This window comes from Portunus trituberculatus, chromosome 24 (assembly GCF_017591435.1).
Source record: "Portunus trituberculatus isolate SZX2019 chromosome 24, ASM1759143v1, whole genome shotgun sequence".
Taxonomy (NCBI): Eukaryota; Metazoa; Arthropoda; class Malacostraca; order Decapoda; family Portunidae; genus Portunus; species Portunus trituberculatus.
Window position 1 is genome coordinate 2,972,144 of NC_059278.1, and position 10,000 is coordinate 2,982,143.

Below are 10,000 nucleotides of genomic sequence, written 5' to 3' on the forward strand. Positions count from 1 at the left end.
AAAGGGTAGAGAGGGAAGAAAAAAAGGGATGGAAGTAGGGAAAAAATTCTAAACAGGAGGAAAGAAGTTAGGGAAAAAAGTTGTCTGGGGGAAAATAACTGTAGGAAGGATAATTAAAGAGGAAGATTATTAATGATTCTCAAAATGGAGGTTAATTTGCCTTGAGCGTCCTTAAAGACACTAATAGCACAACTACCACGCTACGCCTTCCTCTTTAATGGTCCTCGCGCCTCCACGCAACACCTTACAAGCCCAACGGGAAGATTGGCAAGACTAAATTAATGTGTTTTTTTTCCTTTCCATCCATTTCAGGAGCGGCAGAACGACACACACCCGCCACTGTCCGCTGCTGGTCGAATACTGCCCCATCTGGCGGCCGCCCACCCAACCTCCGCAGCCTCCATAAAGGTTCCGCAGCCCGACACAACCCCAGTGCGATCTTTCAACCTAAATACACGCCGCTACCACGCATCCTCCTGAGGCTCCCGTGCATCTACACCGCCTCCTGCTGCTGTGGATAAATTAGCGAGGAGTTTTCAAGAAGCAGCGCTCGTCGGGCATCAAGATAGTGCATCGGAAGGCATGCAGTGGAGGGCGGGGGTGTGAAGACGGGCGGGATTCCATCGGAGCCAATCAGCACTCGGCCATAGGAATAATGTCTTCAGTGGTCCCGGAGTTGTTTTTGTGGGAGCAGTCAGTGAATAGCTCGTGTGGAGGAAGGATGGAGTGTGACTCTCTGTACGAGCTGGGACCTCCGCCCGACATGATTCTCAAGATCCCCCCGCCGCCCATCCCGCCCTTCATGGAGAACTTTGTGGCTAGACTGGCGGCTGAAGGGGTGGATGTGCGCCCCGACCAAGGCTCAGGCCTGGCCGAGGACCAAAAATCGTGCAGCCTTTGCCAATGGGCTGATGGAAACGGCGTAGGATATGTCGAACTGGCGCAGAAAGGTGAGTGTTTCGTGTGTGTGTGTGTGTGTGTGTGTTAGGCCATCTAGACTGTAACACCTGCCTTCCTGCCTTCCTTGGTCCCAGTTCAGTTACAAAAGTGTGATTATTTGCCAGACATTCAGTGAACCGAAGAGCTATGAAAGGTGTTTCCGTTCGTTTGTATATGTGTGTGTGTGTGTGTGTGTGTGTGTGTGTGTGTGTGTGAGTTTCACCTCACAAATAGTCACCATCCATAACTAAAAACCTGTGGACAGAAAGATAAATGAGTGACAAGGCAAATTTACATGCCAAGAAAATGCAAAACAGCGACAAAAATACAAATGCTGCAAGTGACACAAAACAAACAGAAAGTGCTTCATCTGTGTGCCTCAGTGAGCGTGGTGGCGCCAAAACACTCACCAATGACGTGTGTTCAAAACAAACAACACAGACAAAGATGAAGACACAGACGACGCAAGCAGTGCCATATTTAGGAGACCAACAAGATAGTGACCAAAACCTCCTACGCACTCCTCCCCTTACACCCTCACCCCCTTAAAACCTCCCCTCTGTCTCCCTTGTAGTCCCTGAATTATAAACTGAGGCCATGCTCCATCTTCCCCTCATGCATAGGGGAGGAGGAGGAACAAGGAGGAGGTGGCGAGGTGGAGCAGGAGGCAGAGTGAGGATGGCGTGAGAACTATCTCTTCAACTATACCTTTTCCAGTACCTGCAATCAGCATACCTCGATAAAGCGGTGAAGAATACGCTGATACCACATGCAGGTATCGGCTCTTGCATGTATCGTTCGAACGCTTCAAAACAAATGAAGGAAACCCGCCCAGCCAGTTCAGAGCCCCTCGTGATCCCCGCCCAGCGCTGCCCTCAAAACATAACACTCACAAATACAAACAACACTAGCCATCCATCGTGCTCTTCCAAAACAGAAAGGTGGTAAAGGGAAAAAGATCTTCGCCCACCTTTTGTCAAGAGTCAAAAAAATCATGCCGAGGAAGGGAAAATCCAAACCAGAGAGTGTGTGATGGGCGGCGCGCCTCGGCCGTGCCCAAAGATACGGTTCACTCCATTCTCCATTCGTGGCCGCGGCGTGAGGACATCCATCAGCAGGCGGAGTGGCGGGACAGCCCGGCGTTTTACATAAATTCGCCACGACTTTTCTTAGATTTGCTGGAAGGGAGTGGCACAAGTGAACACTCTTTTCTATAAACAATTTTTATTTTGAAATAGTGTGAGCGCCTATAAACAAGCGAGGTGGTGCTGGAGGGCGGCGTGGGGGTGGGGGGAGGTGAGGGATGGGGTGCGTGGCGAGGCATGGCGGGGCGCCTCCAAAACGGGTCCTCGCCAAGGCTCCTTCTGTCCTGGCGGCGGCGGCCTCGCGCACCGCGTGGAGGATGACAAGTATCGCGACGGCCGGGGAGTGTTAATGCGTATTTATATACGTGGCGGAGGAGGGAGCTGTCCAGCCCATGTGGAGGCCAACACGCACGTCCATTATTGTTGCGCCTCCCACGGCGATGATGAGTGTCGCCACCGTATGTAAACAAAGGGTCGCCATCTTGCATTCTGTCTCCCGGCACCTTAGTCCATTGATAACTCCCTGGAGTGTCCCTCCTGCAAATATGGCGCCCGCCTCCCTTCATTACCAATTCTGGCGACTCTCATCCCGACACGCGCTCCTTCTAGCTTCTAGTATATATATATATATATATATATATATATATATATATATATATATATATATATATATATATATATATTAGGGCAGGTGAGCACAATGCAGTCCTGGACTAATTGGTCCAGCGTGAGCGGTAAGATGTCAACGTGAAGCGATTAAGAAATACTTCATCTCGAGACAATGGCCGCCACGTCAGTGCTATTTTTTATAATTAGAGAAGTGAAACAAGAGTTATAAATCACGACGAAGGCAAAGACAACAATGAACAAAAACAAAAGAGTTGACTTATGCTGCTTATGAGAGAGAGAGAGAGAGAGAGAGAGAGAGAGAGAGAGAGAGAGAGAGGATTGTTGAGGGTGGGTGTGTCAACCTTTGCCACCGTGACCTTAAAAGTGCTTAAAGTAACTCACAATATATTCATGACTTAGGTGGAGTGAAGGAGAGTGTGAAGTGAGTCATTGGTATGTGTGTGTGTGTGTGTGTGTGTGTGTGTGTATATGTGTGTGTGTGTGTGTGTGTGTGTGGTGCAGAGCAGTGATAACAGTGAGGTGGAATCGCGTCTCTCGTCATTTGGTGAAACAGATTGAACAGATTGCAAGTTCCATGGATGAAACGAAATGGAATAAAACAATTATGCACACTCTACTTGCTCTCTCTCTCTCTCTCTCTCTCTCTCTCTCTCTCTCTCTCTCTCTCTCTCTCTCTCTCTCTCTCTCTCTCTCTCTTAATCCCTGAAGACTGAATAGAAGTTTTTTTCTTATTACAAATACACTGACGCCAATTACTTTCCTCGTTAAAATGTGTGTGTGTGTGTGTGTGTGTGTGTGTGTGTGTGTGTGTGTGTGTGTGGTCAAATAAGGCACATCGATTTTGACCTTTTTCTTCCCTCCTCGTTTTTTTTTTTCCCGTCGATCCTTATGACTCGTGAAAGACAAAATGTGACTTCAATTCCACTCCAATTCGGTAGTATTTCATTTCTGACTTATTCTCATTCTCTCTCTCTCTCTCTCTCTCTCTCTCTCTCTCTCTCTCTCTCTCTCTCTCTCTCTCTCTCTCTATCTATCTATCTATCTATCTATCTATCTATCTGAAAATACTTAGATAAGGCACAAGTTGCTTTTCACTCTCTCTTGCTTCTCTTCCTCCACCACCTCCTCCTCTTCTTCTACCTCCTCCTTGTGAAGAGACCCCATCCACTTAGAATCCTCACAAACCCAAACACCCACTTATCTTCCTCCTCTTCCTCATATTCACCCAATCAACAGCATCACACACTATACATCATCCTCTTCACCCATACATAACCCCACTAAACCCTAACCACTCCCCAACTGTCCCCCAACCACTCCCCCCAACCACGCCCCCACCACTTCACCCTCACTCGTCAGCTCGGCCCTCACTCCCCAACAAGTTAGTCGCTAGGAGAGGCTGTCGGGGTTTGAGGGAAGAGGAAGGGGGAAGGGTGAGGGGAGGGGATGTGGTATGTATTGATATGCAGATGATGGGGAGGGGGAGGACAGGGTATGCTCGACCCTAGTAATGGTTAAGGGCTCTTCTCGCTACGCGGTGGGATATCAGCAGCCTAGGATTCCTGCGTAGGTCATAAGGATATCCTCTGCAAGATGAAGCACTGTTAGGATCCTGGTGTCTTGAGGGGGACTGGTAGGATTGTCAGGTTAGGATAGTGTTAGTTTTATCGTCTCTCAATGTGTGTGTGTGTGTGTGTGTGTGTGTGTGTGTGTGTGTGTGTGTGTGTGTGTGTGTGTTTTAGCCCTTCAGTAGCAGGACACGTTTTCATATCCATTCTCTTTACTATTTGATTTTATACAGCTTCAGAAACTCATATGGGGATTGAAATAGGGAAGACTGTGGCCATTAATCTTCTGACCTCCATATAGCCTTCCTAATGTAAACAAAGTTGTCTTATCATACCACTAATTCATGATAAAAATGCGTTCCAGGACTGATAAGGTTAATTATGTAAAGCTTTGTAAGATGTGATGTTACTTCTGGATTCTAAAGGGTTAGGATTGACTGTGTGGGAGTGTGAGGTTAGGTAAGGGAGTTGAGTGGTGTTAGGTAGGAGTGTTGAGTGGTGTTGCGTCTCAGAATGTGCTTTTCAGATAATATACTATGTGTTTTATAGGATGTGCTGTTAATCGTGGTCTCTTAAGGCTCAGGATTGATTTTTCTAGTCAAGCAACGGATTATGAAGTTAAATAAGAGTACAATTGCGTCTCAGAATCTGCTTTAACCCTACGAGTACCATGACGCGTTTCCATAATTCTAGTTACTATTTGATGATTTTATACAGCTTCAGAAACTTATGTCAGGGACTAAAATAGTGAACACTGGACATTAATCTTCTGATCTTCATAGACCCTTCCTAATATCAATAAAGTGGTCTAACCGTAAACAAATCCGAAAGTAAAAATGTGTCCCAGTAATGACGGGATTAATGTGTCTTTATGTGAGCGTATGAACTGGCCGTGTGAGTGCACGTCCTCTATACGCACCTACGCACCGCTAACCAAGAACAGTCAGTGAGTCAGAGGTCCTTTTAACCCCTTCAGTACCATAACGTGTTTTCATACTCATTCTGGTTACTATTTGGCGATTTCATACAGCTTCAGAAACTTAAGAGGGATTAAAACAGTGAGAACTCTGCCCATTAGTCTTCTGACCTCCATAGACCCTTCATAACGTCAATAAAATCGTCTTATGGATACCCAAACTCGTGGTAAAAATGCGTCCCAGTACCAAAGAAGTTAAACATAATCCCACGGAAACCAAATGACGAAATGAGGAACACATCACACACTGGCTGGCCGTGAGAAGTCCTTGTCTCCGAGACTCGAACTGGGGGCGGTGTGTTTAAGACTAGTCGGAATTCCCACCACGTCACGGCGTTAGGAACAAGTCACTGAACGCCAAACTAAACCATAACATTCCCCATTAGTCGATCCCTCTGCCTGACTCTTTCCCAATCTTTCCTGCGACTTTGAACTGTTTCCGCGAGGAGCATCAAACCCAGAACGAAATTATCTCATCTAATTGGAACCCCTTTTTTTCTGTTTCACGTCTAAAGGAGCGGCAATTAAGCGGGTTTTCGTAGTTTTTATAGCGTTTGACCTATCTGTAATGAGCGCTTAACCTCTTCAATACTGGGACACACTATTGCCTTGAGATATGTGTACGATTAGACCATTTTATTGACATTAGGAAGAGTCTATGGAGGTCAGAAGATTAATGGCCTGAGACTTCACTATTTTAATCCCCCACATGAGTTTCTGAAGCTGTACAGAATGAATATGGAAACGCGTCATGGTACTGATGGGCTTTAAATTCCTTAGTAGTAATGATCATTCTGCGAGTCATTAATGGGGATCAATTTCAGGCTTAAGATTGGAACACTTGGGGAATCGCTTGAGTCTCCCAGAAGGCACAGAATCAATGTGTGAAATGCCAACCGTCAGCCTGAGGTGCGGGACAGCTGGAGTGCGGGCGGCGGGGTGAGGCAGGGCGAGGGAGGCAAGGAGGCAGGGCGTGAGAGGCTGACTAACCTTAAAAGCTCCCGAAAATGGTATAATTGGGGAAAATGGACCCTTTTAATGGCCCTGAATGGATTAATGGACATTTTTAGACTGCGTGAGGGAGAGTTAATTGTTATCCACTTATTTCTTTTTTTTTTTTTATCAGTGAAGCCATTCAATAATTCCATATATATATATAAATAATGTTGTCTTTCTTTCGTTGTTCATTCCAGTGTCATTATCCTTCACTTGTTCCATGAATGCCGGAAGTTGGTAATAATGAAATGTGGAGAATGTGACATCTACAGTTACTTCGCCATTTCCAGACTGCCATTACCTTCCAAACACCTCTTAAGAATTACCAGCGAAGTAAGATTGAAAGAAAGTTAAAGAATCTTGCAGTCAAAGCCGCTGGTTATGAAGACACTTTACACTTAATGAACCGTTTCAGACTCAGGCGGCGCACCGGAAAATCCAAAGTAAATGGCTTCCTTTTATCCATTCCTCTATTAAGACGTAGCGGCGATTCTCTTCAGGCGAGGTAAAGAAGCGTGTAAACTCGTGCATTCTCGCATACACGCCAGCGGGGATTGAACTCGAGGCCAAACAACATCCCTGACTCAATGCCAAGCCCCAGCGAGCGTCCACCCGGTACCAAACACGTCAAAACACGCTCTTGCCGCCACTTCGCCGGAATCCATCGACGGCTAAGTCAAATTTCACGTTAAGTTAAACCCGCGGTAACGAAACACTCGCCCCCCGAAACCCGATTCACGGCAAGCGCATTCCATCTTTAGCGTAATAAACACAGCGCTGATGGAATTTAGAGGCTGTGAAGGAGGATTTTCAGCCAGTTAGTCAATCATCTCGCCAGTTTTCAGCCTGCGGGACAATAGACGGAGAATTGGAGAGGAAATGACCAGTTACAGCCTCTGTGTCCGGCCTATTTTTTTCTTTTCTTTTCTTTTTTTTTTCTTCTTTTCTCAGTGCGTTGTGTTTCCGATGCCATTGTGGTCAGCTCCCTCGAGGGTTAAAAAAAAAATGAGGAGCAGGAGGGAAGGGCAGGGAGTGGATAGGCCGCTTCCGCCTGAGGTTAATTAGTTACCGCCAGCTTGTCGCTACCTCGCACACACCTGGTCTGCCCACCGCCTCCACAGCACGTGAGCGCCACAAAAACACACACGCGCACACGCCTCCACGTAATCCTAGTAAGGCTTAATGTACATTCACACGCAACACACACACACACACACACACACACACACACACACACACACACCTTAAAAGCAACATCAGGTGTACACTAAACGCCTGAGAAAAGGAAAAAATAAAAACACATTTTCCACAGATTAGGTCGAAAATTCGTGCTTGTCGAGGCTTCTTTGGGAGGGCGAGGGAGGGAGTCGTCTTGTATTTTCTTGTGTGGGCGACGTGGCTGCAAACGTGGCATTAGGAGGCAATGGCGGACGTGTGTTGCAATTACCTGTGATGCTGCAGTGAGGGTTGCAAAGCCTTCCCATTAGGGTGCTTTCCTCCCTCACGGGGCGGCAGTAATGCGAGGAGAAGGAGGTGGTAGAGGAGGAGGACTGGAGGAGGGACAGGGAGGCAGGGAGATACAGGTAACGCGAGATAGACACTACTGACAAGTGAGAACTCCGGCTTGGTTACGTTCTAAGGTGTCGACTCGCCTTGTGGTTCACTTAAGAAGGGGAACAAGGGACTTAGCAAAGGAGGGACGGGGCAGGGGCTATTAGGGTTCGGAGATGAGAAGAGTGAGGAAAAAAGGGATGTCTAGACTAAGGGAGGGTTGGGGAAGTTGTAGCGGGCTGCATGAGACAAGGGGCAGTGAGGGATTGGAGAAGAAATATTTAGATTCACGATGTTAGGGAGGAAATAAGTAGAAGAATGTCTAGACTTAGTAAAAATAACAACAGTAGAGAATAGTGAAAAGATAGAATGGCACAGACGACGGGCAATAAATGAGAGATGTGGAAAGACAATCAAGACTCATGAGGTTAGAGAGGGAAAAAGAGAATAACTTAATGTAGTAAATTAGAGAATAGAGAAGATAGTGGAAGAACAAAAAGGAAATATCAGGAAGGGAAAAGATAAGGATTAGGAAAAAACAACCTAGACTCATTAGGTTAGGGAGGGAAAAAGGAATGACCATATGTACTAAAGGAGTGACTAGAGAAGATATTGGAAGAACAAAAACGAAATATTACTATGGGACAAGAAGAAAAGGATTAGGAAGGGACAACAAAGGGCCACAGTTAAGGTTAGTTATGAAGGAATATCGAAGGTTTCTAGGGCATGGGTTAGTGAAAGGAGTCGATAAAGGAAGGAATGATTGAGGAGACAAGGAACAGCAAGGGTTTAAGAACAAAATAAGGATAAGGAAGGATCAACAAGGATAGTTATGAAGGGTATCAAAGGTTAAGGCAGGAGTTAGTGAAAGGACTCAACACAGGAAGGAATGATTGAGACACGGAACAGCAAGGATTCAAGAATTTCAAAAAGATGACTAGATTTGCTAAAGAAAGTACAAGAAAGGTTGCCGCATTAGTGTTGAAGAGGCAAGAATAGAGACTTCAGACTAGAAAACTAGAACAAGATTAGGAATTAGAGACTGAACGATGAAATAAAAGACACCTAAGCTCATTGGAGGCTAGAGAAGAGGCAACAAGCATACAGTTAGAGAGGCAGCACGATATGGCAGCGTCCAGAATTGAGATAAAAACGAGAGATGGAAAATGAGGAAAAAGGACTGAAAAAAAAAGGAAATTAAAAGAAGAAAAAACTGAATCTAGACTTATGGAGAAATGGAACCGAAAAAAAATAGAGGATAATGGCAAAGAAAGTCTGAGTTTGCTAATAAAAGGAAGAAAAATAAAAAAAATACTAATAAAAATTAAATTGAGCATATAGAAAGAAATCATCATAGGGAGAGAAATCTTTAGACTTCGAAGGACAAAAGGGGAGTGTCCTGAATTGCTAAAAGGGAGGATGGGGGAAGGGAGAAGGGAGGAAAAGGAAGTGTCAGTGGTGATGCAGGTGGGACAGGTGAGGGATGGGGTTGCTAGTGAAGAAATAAATAGGAAAGTGTGAGGATGGTGTATAAGGTGGTGGTGGTGGTGGTGGTGGTGGGCGGCGCCAGACACGAGGATGCAAAGGAGCCATAAATCCTTCTATCGATGACTCCCTAACCTATTTTGTATCTCTTTTATTTTCTTATTCTTCTATTTTATGTCTTCCGTTTCTTGAGACTCCTCCTTTTCTTCCTCCTCCTCCTCCTCCTCCTCTTCCTCCTCCTCCTCCTTCTCTTCCTCCTCCTTATCTCTCTCTCCTGTTCTCTTATTTATCTTCTACCCTTTGTTTTCTTTTTGTTTATTTTCTCTCTCCTGTCATTTTGTTTACGCCTTTGTGGTTAGAGCTATTATCTCTCTCTCTCTCTCTCTCTCTCTCTCTCTCTCTCTCTCTCTCTCTCTCTCTCTCTCTCTCTCAAACACACAGAAGGATATGAACAGGATTAAAGGAAAGATAGGGTTAATTTGAGAGAGAGAGAGAGAGAGAGAGAGAGAGAGAGTCATCCTGAGCATTTGGCTGGAAGGGATGTCGGTGGTGGTGGTGGTGGTGGTGGTGGTGATAGTGGTGGGTGGTAGTTAGTGGAGTGCCCTGGGTGGTGTGATAGTGGTAGTGATGGTGGTGGGCGTGGAGGTGATGATGATGATGATAATGATAGTGATACTGGTGTGGGTGGTGACTGAGAGAGAGAGAGAGAGAGAGAGAGAGAGAGTAATAAACATCATACAGCAAGAACCAAGGTCGTCAATAAAGCAAAA

The 10,000-nt window shown here is 45.7% G+C and overlaps 1 protein-coding gene across 1 annotated transcript in view; it reads left to right on the forward strand.

The window, feature by feature from the left end:
• The window catches only part of LOC123508240, a 131,472-nt gene that overhangs the window by 110,120 nt on the left and 11,352 nt on the right, over window positions 1–10,000 (forward strand). The window contains exon 4 of the mRNA XM_045261796.1: window positions 313–950. Within this exon, the coding sequence (XP_045117731.1) occupies window positions 656–950 (295 nt within the window). The 5' untranslated portion in view covers window positions 313–655. The remainder of the gene's footprint in view (window positions 1–312; window positions 951–10,000) is intronic.